This window comes from Aythya ferina, assembly GCF_964211825.1.
Source record: "Aythya ferina genome assembly, chromosome: 9".
In the NCBI taxonomy this organism is placed as follows: Eukaryota; Metazoa; Chordata; class Aves; order Anseriformes; family Anatidae; genus Aythya; species Aythya ferina.
The window spans coordinates 20,732,462-20,751,178 of NC_140305.1; the positions used below are offsets into that span (position 1 = coordinate 20,732,462).

The 18,717-nt window shown below is 39.7% G+C and overlaps 1 protein-coding gene and 1 long non-coding RNA gene across 4 annotated transcripts in view; one reads left to right on the top strand and one right to left on the bottom strand.

Annotated features, from left to right (window-relative positions):
* Window positions 1–18,717, bottom strand: part of LOC311441112 — a 163,318-nt gene that overhangs the window by 89,228 nt on the left and 55,373 nt on the right. The gene's annotated exons all lie outside the window — the stretch shown is intronic.
* Window positions 2,058–18,717, top strand: part of PEX5L (peroxisomal biogenesis factor 5 like) — a 107,286-nt gene continuing 90,626 nt past the window's right edge. The window contains exon 1 of one of the 3 annotated variants that reach the window (XM_084528783.1): window positions 2,058–2,407. In XM_084528783.1, coding sequence (XP_084384909.1) covers window positions 2,387–2,407 — 21 coding nt within the window. In that variant the 5' untranslated portion in view covers window positions 2,058–2,386. The remainder of the gene's footprint in view (window positions 2,408–18,717) is intronic. The other 2 variants (XM_084528782.1, XM_084528784.1) reach the window with 2 other exon arrangements.

The following is an 18,717-nucleotide window of genomic DNA, read 5'->3' on the forward strand; positions in this document are numbered from 1 at the left end:
TCTATATATTTAGATTAATATATATATGTAAATATATATTACTATATGCTGGCGTTGACAAATTTACCCCAGCTTCCACCTGATGAAAAAAAAAGCAAGCAAACAACAAAAAGAAAATAAACAATGACAACAAAACAAAAGCAAAAACAAACAATCAAACAAACAAACAAAAGCTCTGTACAAGGAAGGAAGAAAGGAAAGAAAGAAAAAATCACAGAAAACTTGCACACTAGCCCAGGAAAGGACAGTGCAACCAGACCAAGAGTGCAAGTTCAAGACTACTGAAAATTTGTTAGCCTAATACATCTCTGTCCAATAAACAGTAGACACCAAGGCTCTAAGTTTAAATAGGAATGGCTATTTTTCATCTATACATGAATTTTCTTCTAAATTGAGCAAAAAGGTAGCCACATATCTCTCTCCATAAAATTACACTTTACACTTCAAGTAAAACCATGATAACTCAAATCTGATCTTTCCATCTATGTAAGTACAGTCAACTGCATTATGCAGTGGTATTTCACAGCAAAGTATGCCTAACATATATGGACAATGCCAAAGAAGTATTTTAAGCTCATCAGCTCTTAACTGAGGTTCTCAAAGTAACTTAAGGAATGTAGGCAAAAAAATAGTTCATTTTGTATTTCTATTTGTCACCAATATGTGGCTAAACTCTTAGACTGCTCTGAAAATCACAGTGAGTTGGATGCATATTCATTGGATGTAAGAAGACAACTGTCACTTTTACTACCTAAAAGATAAAATGCCCAAGTTTAAGTGAAAGAAAAAAGTTAACAGCTAGATTTTGGTGGTGCCATCACTGACAACTTTACCAACTCATGTTCTGCAGCCCCCCTCTTTTTACTGAATAGGAACACTTCAAAAAGGCATATTCAGTTAGCTAAAATGAGGTCTGTGATGATACAAATGTTCAGGGATGAGAAATCTATTTTGCATTGCTCTGGTACTGGAACACGCTTGAGGTTGGATTGCTCTGGTCAGCCCATAAAGTTTTGTGTAGTTTAACAGTAAAACTTGTGAGCTCAGAGCCAAGAAATTATGCAATATAGCAAATGTGAGGCATGGGATGCTTCCTGTACTACTGAACATAGATACACTAGGCGGGACATTAATTCACAGTGAAGCAAACTCTTCAGCAGATCAGAATTTTAAGGTTTGAGGTGGGAAAGGCTGGATCCAAGACAACGCAGGTGGCACCTGCAGGACTTCACAGGCCTGTTGTGCCCATTACAAGGTGAGAATTTTGCATGCCCGGGCCATTACCCAATTGCTTTCTATTCTGGTGGTATCTTCAGTAAGCACAGAAAAACATTGCCATGCACTTGACATAGGTTTAGCTGCCTTCTTTTTGTCTTTGCATTTTGCAATATCGTCAGGCTGGAACAGGAGCATCCGGATGTTCTGCGTGGAGCACACGGGGTCACCTTTACCTTCCCTACGTGGCGCTCGGTGCAGGGCCTGGCCCCAGCACACCAGCAGCCTCCAGCGCTAATAGGAACATAAATTCGTCCCTTGCGTCCCTCCGGCTCGGGGCTGCTGAAGTTTCCCGGCGGCACGGGCGGGCAGCAGCCTTTAGCCCGGTTGCAGCCGCAGCAGCGGGGCGCAGCCTCCTGCCAGGCGAGGCAGCAAAACTCGGGAGGCTCCGTGCACCGGCTTTCCCCGTGCTCTGCCTCCAGCACGCTCCTATTTATTTGCATTTTTACCATCCCCACGCTCTTTTATTTTATTTCTTTAATTGCTGCAGCGGAAGCCGTCAGGCCCCGGCGGGGCCGCGTTTCCCCAGCCTCCCGGCGGCCCCGATGCTCGGAGGGGGGGGGGGGGCTCCGCACGGCCCCGACTTGCGGCGCTCCCCCTGCGGCCGGGGGGGAGGCGGCGGCGGCGGGACGAGGCTGGGCTGCGCTGGGCTCCTCCCGGCTCCTCCCGACCCGACCCGGCCCCGCTCGGCTCCTCCCGGCCCGGCCCCGCTCCGCCCCGCGGCGCTCCCCGCCCGGCGGCCCCGCAGCCGCCGCCGCCTCGGGCCGCGCCGCCTCCCCCCAGCACCGGGCGCGGGGACAGCTCCGGGGCGGCTCCGCGTTAAAGGGCGGCGGAGCGGGGAGAGCCCGGCAGAGAGGCAGGAGGGAGAGGAGAAGAGAGGAGGGGAGGAGGCGGCCCGCAGCGCTGGGTGACGGAGAAGAGGGAAGGGAGCTTCCAGGACAAAGTGGAGCTTTGGCAAAAATAGCTCTATCCAGGGTTAGGCTTTTTTTTTTTTTTTTTTTTTTTTTTTTTTTCTTCTTCCCCTTCTTCTTTCAGCCGAGCGCGCCCCGGGGGAAGTGCCCCCATCGCAGCGGACACCCGAGCTGTCGGCCTGAGGGGCACCTGAAGCAGAATGTACCAGGGACACATGCAGGTAAGAGGCTGCAAGCAGGCTGGAGAGCAGCAGCCCTCGGAACGGGCTCCCCCGAAACGGGCTCCCGGGAAGTTTCCGCGGGCTGAGCAGGGGAGATGGCACCTGGGCACCGTGCAACAAGTGAAGGGGTGCAGCACCAGCGGGGCACTCCGAGCCGGGGCTGGAGGGGCTAGCTCTGTGCAAGGGGGAGGACAGAAAAGGGGCTCTGTCAACTTTGTAACTAGGTGAAGTTTGGTGGGTATTTATCCGTTTATTGTGCCTGCTTGTTCAAACAGATTCAAGGGAGCATTCCAGGGCAAACAGTGTTATGGCATGCTTTAAGTGACACATGTCTCTTGCCATCTTCTTGATGCATCTCTTCCTGTATGTCAAGTGAAGGACAAACAATAAGGGAAAAGACATAGCACTTGCTTTGCAAAATCTGCAAAGATTTCATGTCACACTGAAGCCGTTGATTTGCACAATGTGTTGTGCTTTAAGGTGATGGATTTCTATTCTGCCCTCCCAACATGGGATGAGAATTGATTTTGCTAAGCCCTGGAATGACTTTGTAGAATGAATTTCAAGCACATGTCCAAGTGACTTCAATGTTTCAGGTAGAAATCTTGCCTCCTGATCCTACTGAACCACATCACCACAGCAGAAAATGCCTTTCCCTGACAAAAACATACCCATGCCTTGGACGTGATGGCTTTAACCTTGACTCCCGCTCTCCTTCACGTGGCTCTTCCTTGGAAAGCCAAATCTATTTTGAAGGAGGGAATGCCAAAGTGGAGTAAAGGTTTACACGGATCTCCCAAATGCGTTTCTTTGCTTTGGGACCCACTCTGGCTTTGTGCTCATTGCCAGGAGTGATCAGATGCTTTTATCACGTACAGTGGCACCAGTCCGGCATGTGGCGTGTGTTAGTACTAAGGCTGTTTACAGGGAAACTGCAGTTCTAGCAAGTGTGAGCTGACCACTTCTCTTTGGTGAGATTCTGCAGAGCATTTAAAAATCTGCTGAATGGTCATCAGGGAAATTAAACTGAAATCAATGCCAAACACAGGATTGTGTACAAAATACGTGAGTTAAGTGAGGACTCTGATTCAGCAGTCTCTGCTTTCCAGAGCTGAATGATACCAGTTACTCTTTCATGTTTGTGTTATCTGATCTCAACAATGATAAATACTGTGTCATAATATTGCTTGTCAGAGAGAGCAAACAGGTTTTAACAAGAAATGGAATCAGTGGAAGGAGATACTACTATTACATGCTACTATTTATGATAAGATTAAAGGATGCAGTGTTTTATGGTAAAGAAAACAGTCCTGTAACTGATGTTAATTAATTGGATATTGGCAAATGTGTATTTATACCCTTAAGAAAGCAGAAGTTCTTTGCTATGGCTAATACATCGCAAGGTTTCAACAAGCACACACCACTTTTTAAAAGGCAATGTAATGGAATATTGAGGGTGCTGGCAACATTGTAAATTTTCTGAGTCATTAAAAGGCTGAAATCCAATTTGCAATAGAAAAACAGGTTAAAACATACAAATATATTATGACCGATGTCCTTTATTTTTTTTTCTTTCAAAATACGTTTGTTTATCTAGCTCAAATGTAATTAAATGCTATCCAAATTCACTTTAAAAGTTTGCTGAATTTAAATACTATTTGTATTCAGTACGCTCGCCTGCTAAAAATGAAAACCCACCTGAGTGCATCAGCCAAACTTGTTAATGTATTTCTGCCCTGACAGGAAGCATTAACAGTCTTCAGGCACCTAAATGAAGCCTAAAGCATTAGGAAAGGTTCTCATGTTTACTATATCCTTAATTAGAGTCTTTAAGTGAGTCAAAGACAATAAAGAGCTAATTATATCGCAATGAAATTATGCATGGTAACATTTATTAAGCCACGTTAGAACACAAACTACTGAAGCTACCACACGCATACAGCATCAAACCACACGCTAACAAAAGCACAGGCACATCCTAAGCATTACAGGTCTGTTCTTAACATCTCCCAGGACTTTTTGTAAGACTTCTTTGTACTAACTTAAGGGAAAAGTATTTGAAATTACCAGCCGATCTAAAATAAGGTAAACTATAAAACTATTCAAACCTGCGTGGATTAAGCTAGGCACCTGAGTCACTACCTGGACTCTGTTTTCAAAGACCCCGAGCACTCGCAGCTTTCGCTGCTTTCAGGTGAAATTGGTGTCTTGAGGCGGACCCTAACTGGGCACCCAGGCATCTAATTCATGCATCCAAATGAAAAATGTGCCAACATGTAATGCCTAATCCTACCGTTTTTAAGGCAGAAGTTCTTCTGAACTTAGAGGGATCAAATGGGGGATCTGGTTTAGAATGCCAGTCATGGTTTCCCATATTGCCAATGCTCTGTTTTCAGAAGTAAAAGTAAAATCTGCAGAAATGATTCCTCAATCTAATTACTTTTAAAGATGTTTACAAAGCCAATGTTTTATTAATAACCTGCTGTAGCTCAGCTAATTCTTCAAAATCTTCTGAAAGGTGAGAACATTAGCAACTCTAACAATGTCATGAACATAATTACGCAAACAGAGAATTTACCTATTTCAAATAGGCATCAGGCATTATGAGCTTCAGTGGGGGAATTTCTAAGCTCAATGATTTCTGCAGAGTACATGAAATACACTTTGTATTTATGCACCACTGAAGTCACCTGAAGTGAAGGCACTTAAAGTTCTTTACTGCATCAGACCATAATATGTGTATTTCTTATAAATTTTTAGCTTACAGTACTTTTTTTTTTTTTTTTTTTTTTCCTGAATCCCAGAAAATGTCTTGGTTTATTCCAAACACCTAGGTTTAGATTTCCCTCTTACTGCTTTATAAACAAAACTTCACAACACAAAAATACTGGAGAGGTCCTAAGCAAAAATCCCAAAGACAGAATAAAACGTAAAAGGAAGGCATGTTGCAGGTTCAGCCACAGCCTTTATATTGCCAGGTATACTTGTGTGCTGCATGCCTTCACATAAACTACTAGGAGGAAAACAAAGTGGCTTTCCCCAGAGCCAGCACCACAAACAGGAACAGGATGCAGAGCAGCACAGCACCACAGGAGCTCTTTCAGAGCTATTTCACTATCACAGCAATCATAAGCGTTTGGTTTCGCCGTACTATTTACCAACCTGTTCGGTTTACATGTCTGAAGCCTGAGCCTTTACGGCGGAGCTATTACATGAGAAAGAAAACTTGAGATGAGTGGTGCTGGCCGCTCACCTCTGAGCACAACCTTCAGTTACGTCAGCAGCCCTACTTAGAGCAGCAAGCGCTGCCAGCACCAGGCCTGAGGGCTGCAGGAGCACACCCAGGGCACACGTCAGGTCCCAGGCAGTTCTAGGGGCTCTGTGTCTGTTTTGGGATTACACAGGTATGGCAAAGAGTCTCAACGCTATTCTGTCCACGTGAAGGAGAGGTGTTTCTCTCTCAGGACAGCGTGTGCTGTTTCCCATCGTCCTCAAGGAAACAGTAGCAGGCCAGATGGAAGCAGAACATGAGCTGAGTTCATCCCACAGTTACTGTTCTAAAACGTCTATCATTTTAACAACCAACAATAAGCCATTTTAAAGTTTTCACAGTATATCATGGACCCGGTATCGGTCCCTCCCCTTGATTTTCATGACAGTTCTGTAAATGGGCAGAGGGTAAATGACAATCACAGAACGGGCAGCAGCATTCAGCTTCCGAGGGCATTCAGAACAAATGCTTTCAAAACTCTGCCGTGATGCTGTATATAGCCAGCTTTCTCCAACACAAATGCTTGAACAGAAGAGGTGCTTTGCCAAATGTTGGCATGAGATTTTATGTGTGGCAGTGTTATGTTTGGAAACGGCTTAATTTACACAAAGGAGAAATTTTGACCACACATGGCTACACGAGTTCCTTTGGCACTTTGTCACACAAACTGGCTTATTAGTCATGATGCCTTGGCCAAGTTCCAAATCAGATAGCTGCTCCTAAACTTTTAATTGAACAGCCGATCAACTTCATGCCCTTAAGTGTTGTGTTGTGTGCTGTCCTGATATTTAACATTCTACCATTGGCATTTCACATTTAGATGACATGATCCATATCAATCCACATTTCAGTAAGATCTTCAAGCCCAAACATATACGGCTGCAGTGAGTCTACAGAAAGCATAGCTATGTACACATGGAAATTCTTGCAAGATCAAACCTCAAGGGCTTTACATGTTTTACTGGGCCTGAAAAGTGTTGCTAAATATTTTAGAAGTTATAAAAAATATTTTTGCACTGATTTCCCAACACTTAAGGCTTGACTGGGAGTAGTGAAGCAGAATTGTCGCAGGATTATCTGCTGATGTAAGTCCCATCTTTGCTTATTTAGTAACCTAATAAAAATACTCTAGTAGTGTTGGTTACACTGCTACTGAAAATAAATAAAACCCAAGCTATTCATCAATTATGATTACAAAAATGGAATCGCTCAGCTATGCATTTTGTACATGAATAAAGCAGCCCATAAAAAATATAGGCAACATAAAATTGAATTCAATGCTAAATTGAATCTTTGTTCAGCTGTTAAGATCAACAGAAACTTAATAACTTTAAACTACAAAATTCTAAAAATCTGGACACATTGCAGGAATGCAAACTGACCCCCCGTGATGTTGATGAATCATAACTCCCAGCCTTACTGAAATTCCATTATGATAAACAGATAATTTTTCATTATTACAAGCCATTTCTAAAAGTACTCACAATGCCAGGGCAGTGTTTATGGTGGTATGTTTTCCATTTTGTTTTGATATTGTTCAATTATTCACTAGCAGCTTTTCGAGTTTTGAAGAGCAGATTATGAACTGCTTATAAATGAAACAAGCTAAAAATAATGAGCTAGTTTTCATTGAATGGAGTTTGTTCAAAAAAAAGAAAGGTGATAAACTGTTTGGCTAAGAGACATGCTGAAACTATTCAAATTGTGCGCAATGCCGGTATAGATAAGCGCTCCATGAAGGCAGTCATACAAGAATCTTGCAGAAAATCTTGCAAAAGGCTCAGGAACTCTTGGCACCCAATGCATTTTTGCTCACGTAAATTATGAGGAATTCTTTTTACCTAAACAGGGAGACAGCACTCTGTTCTGGAATTAAATCCATTCAAAATGAGGAAAACCAACAGTCCCAAGCAATGTCACTTAGAATCATAAAATATCCCAAGTTGGGAGGCACCCACAAGGTTCATCGAGTCCAACTCCTGGCTCCACACAGGACCACCACAAAATCAGACCCTTTATCTGAGAGTGTTGTCCAAACAATTCTTGAACTCTGGCAGACTCAGTGCCGTGACCACTGCCCCAGGGAGCCTGTCCCAGTGCCTGACCACCCTCTTGGTGAAGAATCTTATCCTAACACCCAGCCTGAGCCTCCCCTGTCACAGCTCCATGCTGTTCTCTCGGGTTCTGTTTATTTATGTAAATGTTAGTCTATTTCCAATATATAACCTTCACAAAAGAGGCACTGTTTACTTAAGAAATCATGATGTATTTTTTTAAATTACCACTGCTGCCATAATTTATGATAGCACAATGCAGAGGCTAGGTTTTTAAACTAGACATCCAGAACCCCAGCTTTTACCTCTAGTTTCATCATATAGATTTGGCAAGCTCAGTCACCTTTCCATGCATCCATTTTGCCTCACCTACATGTATGCTGTCCACTCTGACTACTTAGCATAGGTTAGTACGTTAAACTTGAATAGTGGTTACTTTTTTTTTTAGTACTGATTTCAAACATCCTAAAATGCACCTTTTCAACTACCAAAGGCAAGGTCTGATAATCAATTGCTAAACACTTCAGCTGTGTGAAGACTTACAATGATTCTTCTGGAACAGTTCGGGCAAAATTATTCACATGCTAATTTTTTAGGATAAAGCTTTAAGCTTTTATAACTTAAACCCCAGTCCATTAATGCAGTTTTAACTTTATATGCACAGATATTGTTCTGATGTACGTTGGTATCAACACTCCATAAATCAACACTGACTGCTGTTATGCAGCTGAGAGTCAGCCTGTCCAAGGTCTGCGTTAGCATGTGTGTGGATAAATATATTTGCTTTGCATACACTATTTTAGCAAGAGTCTATTTTGATTACTTAGCCTCATACTTGTTTGAAAGCATAAGCTTACACATGTTTGAAAACTAATTAATTTAACGGGGCCCACTCTTAATAGAGCAGAGAGAGGAAAAAGAATGAAAAGGCATACCAAGTCTTAGTCAAGTGTGTAGATGAAACTGCTATGCAAAGGAAGGAGGCCGAAAAGTTGGAAAGAAAGGTCACAAACTAGATCAGTATGAAATACCCAAACAGGACAAGGTGCATGAAAGCATAGGATAAATAAGCTATACAGAAATATAGAGTTTTCTTTAGGAAATACAGACTCATAAACATTCACAATCAGAAAATAGTTTGTAATTTATAAAAAAAAAAAATATTAATAATAATCCTGTTTTTAAACAAGCTGAAACTGCAGAAACTTTAAAAAAGGGTTTTGATGTCTAAAACAGGTCTGTTTAAAACCATCCAATTTAATTAGCTACCTCTTCTGCAATAGTTAGAAATGAAAACGGTAAAAACATCAGAATATTACTTAGAATGAATGAGACAGGCTTGTTTTTCTTACATACCCAGAACAAGAAGTATCAACTAGTTGTTTGTATTGCAGAAGGTAAATTTGCACAGTCTGTTTCAGAAATAGTCAATATCACAAAAACATCCACCTTCCAAATCAGGTGTCATAACACGTCAAGGAGGAGATGACTCTCTATAGTTATGCATTTTCATCATTGCCCAATAACATTACTAATAAAACACGTAAGGATAACAAAGTCTATATTCAGCAAATTCTTCTACCAGCCTACAATTATTATGAGCAGTGTAATATTCTGTTCCTTTCTTCTCAGGCTTTTGAAGTTCTGAGTCATTGGTACACGAGTTTCACTTCCAATGGTTTATTTGTGAATAAGTTAATTAAGTTAAAGTCTAAAACATTAAGATTTGAAACATATTGTACTGAATGGAAAAAAAAGCATGTCTCATCAGATCATCTAGCTCCATCAACAGAGAACACAAACCAAAGTTTAAACTTAGCCCCTGAATTTGACTTTTTCCAAGGGTGGCACAGTTAGTCATCATGTCTTGGTACTACCGCACTTCCTCCCAGACAGTTTTGATTAGACTTCACTCAGGCTGGCATAATTGGTGTAAGCCCTGGGTTTCCTTCTTCTGCCTCTACACAGCCTATCAAGGCAGTCAGATAGATATGCCAGTATTTTTCTTCTCTCATTTCATCCAATTTGCTCATTTTCTCCTCCCTACCCAGGTTCAAAGGCTTTCTCAATTTTTTTTGCCTGTTGCCACCGTAATTTCATATAAATCCCTTAAAAGTGCTCTTGTCTTAATAAGGATATTGAATATTATACAAGTTACATGAATACAAATATCTTTGGACAGCATTTTTCAATCAGCATACAAAATAATAGCAATGCGTTTAGAATCTGTCAGTGTAATAACAAAAGCATATGTGATAAAGAAAGCACTGTGCACTGAATTCAGACAAACAATCTTTCTTGATTACATTAAGACTTTGTCTTCTGTTATAAGAGACATAAAAGAAATTCAGATACACTCAGCCACTGCCATTTAGAAACAACAGCTTGAGAATGTTTTTTGGCGTGCATTTATTTTAGGATCAGTCACATTATTTCCTTGTATTTTTACCTTAGATTGATAATTTGGCTTTATAGGCTAGTTTATAAAAGCAGAAAGAAAATTTTAAAATTTCCCTTACCACTCACGTTATTATCGAGCTCAAGAAGTAAAGTGCATGGTGTGACCAACATTTGAGCCCCCTGTATCTTTATTTACATAATTAAAAGTAAGAGGAAATTATACTGATGTAAATAAGAAAATAATTGGCTCCCAAGCCCTTTTCACATTAATCCCTGTCTTCCTAATGTCACCAGTCAGGTCCCAAAGTTACAGCATCAACTAGAGATTATAGCATGTCCTGTACAGGGACAGAAAAGCTGTTACTAATTGCAATTTCTAATCCAACATTTTCTAACTGGTACTTGTTTTGAGATAAAGGAACTCTTGCTGTTCTTTTAAAGTCAATTGAGAGGTAATGTTTGCCTGTTTAAGCCTTCCCTGGACTGTAAGAGAGCTGTTTCTCAAGTAGTAACGCTGAATTTACTGAAGTAATTAGGTTCACTGAATTCACTAAGGTCAAGTTTCCTAACCTAAGTACAGGAATAAGCAAAGTTATAATAAATATAAGTGTTTTGAGTATTTGTGTTAGTTAAAATTGATAGAAAACATCACATTTTAATGTGACGATAATCTGCCAGAGCTCTGTAAAATCCAGGGGAGGATTCCCTAATAAGAAGTTCTGAAAAAAAGCCAGCACTTGTTATTTTACACAAAAGAACAGATTATTATTATTTATGAAAGGTAGGAGGATGGTCTCGGTCTTCACTGAGGTGTTGGACACTATTGTCATACATATGATTAATGAAATAGTAAAGCGTAGCTCAACATGTATCTCATCAAAATGACAAGTTATTTCTGCTGTCATTCACTGAGGTTTTGCAGGGAAGATAATTTTCCAGTTAAAGGGTTCAGATGTAGATGAGGTATTTTATCTTTTTCTATCTGCTACCCAACACTCCTTCCAAGAACCAGGATGATTTTAAGAAGACTTTGAGAAAGAAATACAAGGAATAGTGACCAGCACTAATAACTTTAAAAAGAAACAAGCCAAAACAACCTTGTCAAAGTAAGAATGGCATTAGGTTTGGTTAGAGTATTGGTAAAGAAAATAAAGCAGGAAAATTATGATTCACAACAGAAAAAAAGGCAAAAGAATGGAAATTAGGAAGTGCCATTATTGTTCTGAACAGTTGAAAACATTGCTAATATTACCACTGTACTTAATCCAGGTAACGTACACAGTGTGGTGGGAACTATAAAATGAAAAGGGATGCATAAACTCGCCTGACCCTCTGCAACTACCACAACCAAGGAGTCCGAATCATTAGAAAAATAGCTGGATACTACAGAGAAATAGTGAAAGAACAGTCCTCCCTACAGCACTCAAAATAAAAGACACGCTGCTCAGAAAATACAGCAAGTCTAAGGTGTTACTTGTATTATGAACCTGGATCCCAAGAAAGCATGGGGAAAAAAAAATCAATATTTAAAATGTTAAGAATAAGTGTAGAACACACAAGGAACGGAGAGAAAGTGCTCCTCCAAGACAAAAATAAGAAGTACAAGCTGCCTAAAGTAAAGCTTAGTTAGACCTCATTGAAACTTTATTAAAAACAACTGTAGAAAGTTTTTCAGTTATATGATTAAGAACAACAACACCAACAAACAAACAGTACTCAAAACTGGCATCCATATAACCTAATTAATGGCCCAACACCAAAAAGATTATGAGGGTATGGTTCCTGCAGTTATTAGCAGCATGTGAAGCAAGAGCTCAAGCAGAAGTACACAATATAAACTCTGACCCAAACTGCTGATGGAACTGGTATATGGAACCGAACACTTGGTAGCAAATATTTAACAGTGTAGTTATGAATCCAGATATGGTGCCATATGACAGGGCAATAGAAAATGTGTCAAGATTTAAAATAAGGTAATAAAAATAATAATCACGGAATCACAGAATCAGGCAACTAACGGCCCAGATACCCAAATGGCTGTCCGTAATCTGCAAGGTTTTAGGTATAGACTTTAAGGGAGAAGAAGATTAAACAAACATACACAGAAAAATGAAAAGATGCTATTTGAATTTACCAACAGAAGATAATGCCAAACCGACGTAACATTTTGTTGTCATAACGGGCTTTTTGAGCAAAGGAAATGTAACTGACTTTGATTTCTATGGTCTTTGGTAAGCATTTGCTATAGTGCCTCAAAAGACATTATTAGTGAAGATGGAGGAAGTGAGGAATAATAGCAAAATCACAGAGAGGGCAGGAAACTTGTTCACAAGAACCAGAAAAATACAGCATTAAAGGAAGGACAGTTTCTCAAAGAAAGTTTATTGATGAAGGTCTTTATGGATGAGTTCTAGAAGTGATGTCTGATGTTTTCATCCATAAACCTACTGATGAAACATCAGTATTGGGAATCATCATCAGTACCGGTGAATATTAGGTCACTACACAGAGGGAACTATGTGAACTTCAAGTGGAAACAATACAAATACGAAGATATTTAACAGCACAATATGCAGCTAATCATCAGTAACAAAAATAAAATAAAAATAAAAATCTACCCTAAGCTGTAAAATATAATTTAGAAATTATTAAGATAGACTTGCATATACAAGATGGCCATAAGCCATTAATATACCCATAAAAACACGAGTGAAGTTTTAGTTTTAAAAGAGTTGTTTTTTTTTCCAGAAGAGTCAGAAAAATGTCAATGCCAGTTTACAATGTCACTAGCAAATTTTCAGCTGAGTGTCTTGTAAAGCTCTGGCCAAGAAGGAAACAGGTCCAAAGAAGGATGGATGATCAAGAAGAAGGGAAAGTCTTACGAGAAGAGACCAAAAGATTTTGGCTTATTTTGTTGAGTGAAGTGATGGCTCAGCAGGAGCATAATCACAGCATGTAAATGCATCAGGAAGATAAACACCAGATACGGAGAACCTAAATTAGCTAAGGACAAAACTGGCACACGAACAAATCGATATTAACCGTCTGTGAATAAATTCAGGTTAGAAATTAGAAAGTTTCTGATCATTAGACCAATCAAGATTTCCAATAGCCTTCCAACTGGAATAGAGGAGGCAAAAAAAATACTAATTACTTTAAAGATGAAACAATCAATTTCTGAAAGACTTTTTATGACATGCTGCTTATGACAGCAGAAGACAAACTCTATAACCTAACAATATCCTCCTTGTCTTCTGAAATTTCTCCAACTTCAGCAGAAATGGACCTTGACTCATGCAGAGAAAAACCAAAATCTTCAACTGCAAGAAGCCAAAAGTCTTCCCATTGTGGATGAGGAGGACTTGATTGTTTTCACTGATCCTGTAACCTCCTACTGACAGAACAACACAGGAGCTGACAAATTAGTCTCACTTCTCCTATTGCCCTACTCCAAAATGTCACAGACCTGAGCTCTACGCTTGGAACACTCTCTCCTAGTTTCCCGACTGAGTCTCCCACTTAGCTGAACTGATAGTTTTGCTGTGTGTAAAATCTTAATAATCAGAGGAAGTGTGTTTCCTTCCCCCATACAGCTAAACTCAATGGTTTGTACTAGAAACACTGAAGCTTTTCCACATTTTATATTCATGTTCCAGCAAGCAGGCACTGAGGGTTTGAAATCACCAGCTGTGTTAACATGGTGTAACAGTAAGTTTAAATCTATTTTAATAACAGCCAAAGTGTGTATGCATGAGGATATAACTATAATCCATCAGGATCAGTAGAGGTATTTCTGGCTTCCTTTTCTTTCCTGAGCTCCAAAACCAAATGTGATGGTCACTGTTTAGAGCATAAAGAAGAGAACAGAGTACTTGGCTTTGCAGTCATTCTCAGGAAAGTCTGCTGAGCTCACTTTGAGCTATTCTCTTTGAACTGATCATAAAACCATGTTTTAAAGTCAGTTTCTTGTCCCTTCTGATAAATTGAGTAAAAAGAAAAAACAAAACAAAACAAAACAAAACAAAAACAAAAAAAAAAAAAAACACATTTCTAGGTTAATTCAGATTCATAAAATTACTTCAGAATCTCATTGTGGGGGTTCCTGTCACCCTTCAGATCACAGTGGCTGTGATTTGCATCCCTCCATCTATCTGGCAGATGGATGTCCGTGAACGCTCTCCATCACAACTTGAGAACAGCCTTGCAGCTCTTGGTTGCTAGCAGTTGCTGTGCTGCAGCTTACTGAGCATCACTCTGCTTCTCACATTTCAGAATTTCAGGAGTCATGCCAGCAAAAAGTTTCCAAATATGTGAGATTACTGGATAATGGCTAGATATGCAATAGAAATGCAAAAGCATATTGCTAAATTTACTCAGCAAAGAAATAGGATGGTTATTTCATGAGTTAACTACTTTTTCCTGCCAGTGAACGTTAAATGAACTCTTATTTCCAAATTATTTTTAGTAGTATTTGTTATAACACTGGACCAGGTGCTGATAAACTAGATAAGTAAACCTCATATGCGTTGGTGGAAAAACAATTTTATAGTTGTCAAAGAGTAACAAAATTTCACTGCCCTTTTTCTCAGATAGTCACAGACAAATATCAGAAATAAAGTTTCAGATAAAATTTCCAAGCTATTGACTCAGCCTCATTAATCACCACAGAAACAACTGCACATGCTGATTGCTGCATGTATATTGTGTGTATTTGTTAAGCTACAAACATGCAAACTTTATGTGACGGTACTAATGAAACTATTTACTATTACAATGACAACTATTCCTCCTTGCACACAAACTAGCTCAACTCCAGTCCCATGTAAGCATCATTTGCAGAATTAGGGAACAGAAGTGTTGCTATTGAAGTGGCCAACCAGACGCAGACCAGAAAGACTAAATACACAAAGTTTATCACATGGCTGAAACGCATGCCCATGGTGTGCCCAGTGAACAATTACCATTAGCTGAAGATCTGTAAATATGGGAATAGTCCGTTTTTCTACTGACTTTTGCAAAGTTCTGTTCAGAAGGAAATCAGGTGGCTTACACTAATACATGTCTAAACAATAAATTGTTTTCCAACTAGCCATCTCATCTGAGTTGAATGCCTTTTGATATATCGCTGCCAACAGGTGTTCTCTGATGTCCAGTCTTGCTTGCTACATCATCGTTTCTAAAAATTAAAATGCTAGTTAGGATTTCAGCAGATAGGAAAGCATCGCTTTGCCTGCATAATCTTTGGACAGTGGTCAGCAGGGAGTGCAAAAGAAACACGTACCCTCAGCTACAGGTGGAGAGTTAGCACGGCTGCTTTTTCACTGTGATATAGCAGACAGTTGGTTTTTTTTTTTTGAAGCCAGTGAGATGATGGCTGGACCGTTCTCACTTCAACCAAGAATTACAAAATTACAGACGTACCTATCAAAGACCTGCTAATACCTTGCAGAATACTCTGATAAATTTGCTATTCAGAGACAATTATGCTTTTGTATTTTTTCATGTTTTTTTTGTTTTGGTTTGTTTTGTTGTTTTGTTTTGTTTTTGTTTGTTTGTTTTTGTTTTTGTTTTAATATATGTAGTAGGACTTCTTGACAGGCAATAGGATCACTCCTTAAGAGTTCATCTACACTTGTCTTTTTTTTTTTTCCTCAGATAATAAAATCCATTCTATAAAAGACAAAATAAATATATTATAGGCATACACAGAATAAAATCTGTTTATACTTATAGATTCCCACTAAATAATAGGAAAAATAGCCATGTAAGATATCTGGTTACCATTTGTTTCGCTCCAGTTTCAGTTTGGGACATTAGAATTTGTGTTTATGGGCAATAAAATAATTTCTGAAATTTGAGAAGCATAATTTCAAACCAGGAAATTTGTCACAGACTTCTGTATTCCGTCACTTTCTTATTACTGGTACAGGATCACGGCACCATGCACTAATACTACCAGATTTCTTTAAAAAGTTGCTATTCTGCCCTGTCCACTGAAATCCTGATTCCAGTAAAATCAATGAAAATGATACCATTTACTCCAGTGCAATCAGGATTTTATTTAGAATCTTTCACAGTAGGAAAAATTGTTTTGTCTCAAAGTAGTTTTAAAAAGGATATCTTCATTTTGTGAATGCTGAGAAATAACATACCTAAGTAGGCTAAATTCCACTTTGGGGATTTACACTTGTTTACACTCCATCAGTAAGTGGTACATTATGTACTTTCTGCATAAATAGATGAAGGATTAAAATACCTATTTTAAAATCTGAAGGGTTTTAAATATGATCTACTCTATGAAAGAGGCAGGTTCCATTACTTTTAGGTCATTTTCCCCCAATAGGTTACATGAGAAAAGCACTCCACCTCTGTTAAGCAGTCTTTTGTGAAACTGTCGTTTACTGATTGGATTTTAAAAAGACAACCTTTGACTCTGATTTGGGGAAAAAACAGAGAAGTTTCAAGACTTCGCATAATCAGCTGGGTGTGGGAACCACACACAGGGCCTGCCCTGCCTGACAGCTCAGTCTGGGGGAAAGGCACCAGGTAGGACCCTTACAGCAGCTCAAGTTGGCTTTGCCAGCAAAGCTGAAGTTCTCCCAAGTCCACACGTGCCAGGTCTTGAGTCCTTCACTGGAGTTTCTCTGGATCTTGTTGGTTACAAACCATTAACATTGGGACCAACTCCAAGTGCATTGTGTTTTGTTTTGGTTTTAGTTTTAATGCAAGTTCTGTCCTGTAACTTTCTGGATCCATGGGCATAAAGCAGTAACCTCCCGTGGTTACAGCACTGCTCCAGAGGGACTGGTTAAGTTCTTGCTTTGCCATTGCCACAGATTTTCTTTACGAGCTTGGATGAGGCACTTACAGTCTTTGTGCCTCTGTTCTCCATCAGTAAGACAGGAATAAAAACACTTCTGTCCTCTAGATGTATTAAAAGATATAGAAGAAAAGATAATAAAATAATTCCTATAAGCAGGATAACACCATGAGCCCAGCCTTGATTTGCACTGCTTGGTTTGCTGCACAGGGGCATGCTAGCCACTGATTCAGTCTTCAGGAGTAAGCCAACATTGCTTATAAAATGTTCCCAGTTTTGATTACGCTTTTTTTTATTTAAACTGTGTGAGCTGTAGGCTCCTGCTTGTCAAATCCCTGACCAGCTCTCAAAAGGAAGATCATCAACCTCTCAAAGAAAGCGTAAAAGGAAAAATAGTTGGATCTCAGTTCCCTTGCTTAGAATTCTTGTTTAGGAGGAGGAGGGAGCCCTATTTCCCCCATACAGCACGCTGCTTTTAGAGCTATTACCTTAATGATCATGCCAAAAATTGTCTGCAGTGAATCTTAGAAATGAAAAATAGAATAAAATCAGATAGAGATCTTAAGATGAATGGAACGGATCAGTGCCAGTTGCTGAGCTATACTCCCCGAGACCCTTTTAGTTCAAGGGATGGCAGATGTAATTAGAAGAGAACCTGATGCAAGGTATTAGAAATAGCAGCTAAACAGCATATACCATGGATCAATATTGAGAAGCTATTTAGCAATAAAAGAAAAATTTCATTTTCACCAAATGCTGAAATACAAAACATGCTGAAAACATCCAGAAACCATTAAGCCCAATCATTTTAAGAGAAAGCTGCATAGTTTTATTGTTTTTATTTTATTTTATTTAGTAAGAAAGAAAGAACAGAGGGCACTGCTGCTGGCTAGGTATTTGTTAATTTTTCATGTGAATTTATTGCATATGTAAGTGATTGAATTAGTAGCACTGACAGGAACCCAGGCACGGTAAAAGCTTCCTGATACTGACACAGCACTGCTCAAGCCGTACAGCCCTGACCATTAGCAATACCGCTGTCGAAGCCCTGAGCCTTTCTCTCGAGCAGAGGCTGCAGAGCACACTGGACTGGACAGAGCAAGGTATTGTTTCTGCGATGCGAATTCGCAGACATCTATAACAGAGGCTAGCATGAGACCACTACACTTTTTTAGATCAATGACCTCATCTGGACTCTGATGCCAGGCTCCAGGGAAGAAAGGCCAGTGCAAGCTAATAACATGCTACCAAAATATTGCAAGGTAAGTTTTGGGGGGGAAACGTTAAAAGGGTTTTGTATTTTGCAATAAAGAGACTAAATGCAAATGGTCAGCTGCATAAAAGATACAAGGGAGAGAAATTGGACAGATTTCCCACCTTTGAGAAAAGCAGGGCATTTCCAGACACTCAGAGGCTGGAAATCCTGGAGCGAAATCCTAATCTTCCAGTACATCACTGAGAGATAGATTCCTTCAGAACAGTGTGGCTTTAAGAGCAAACTAGGGAGATGTAAATTGCATGTCTACTAATTTAAGCATGCAAGTCTACTGCCAAATATTGCCATCTAAAAGGAATATAGGTATCATGGCTGCTATGAAGCCCCTGGGGAGGCTCGTAACCTTTGGGAGCCCTTCCCTCCCTCCCTGCAATGTATTAACCTTTTGGCCACGTCACCGCGTGGATCTACGTAAAGAAATTGTACACACAGACACTCATAGCTGGGGAGTGGTAGAAACAAAACTATGCAAAACACAGGATGCATGAT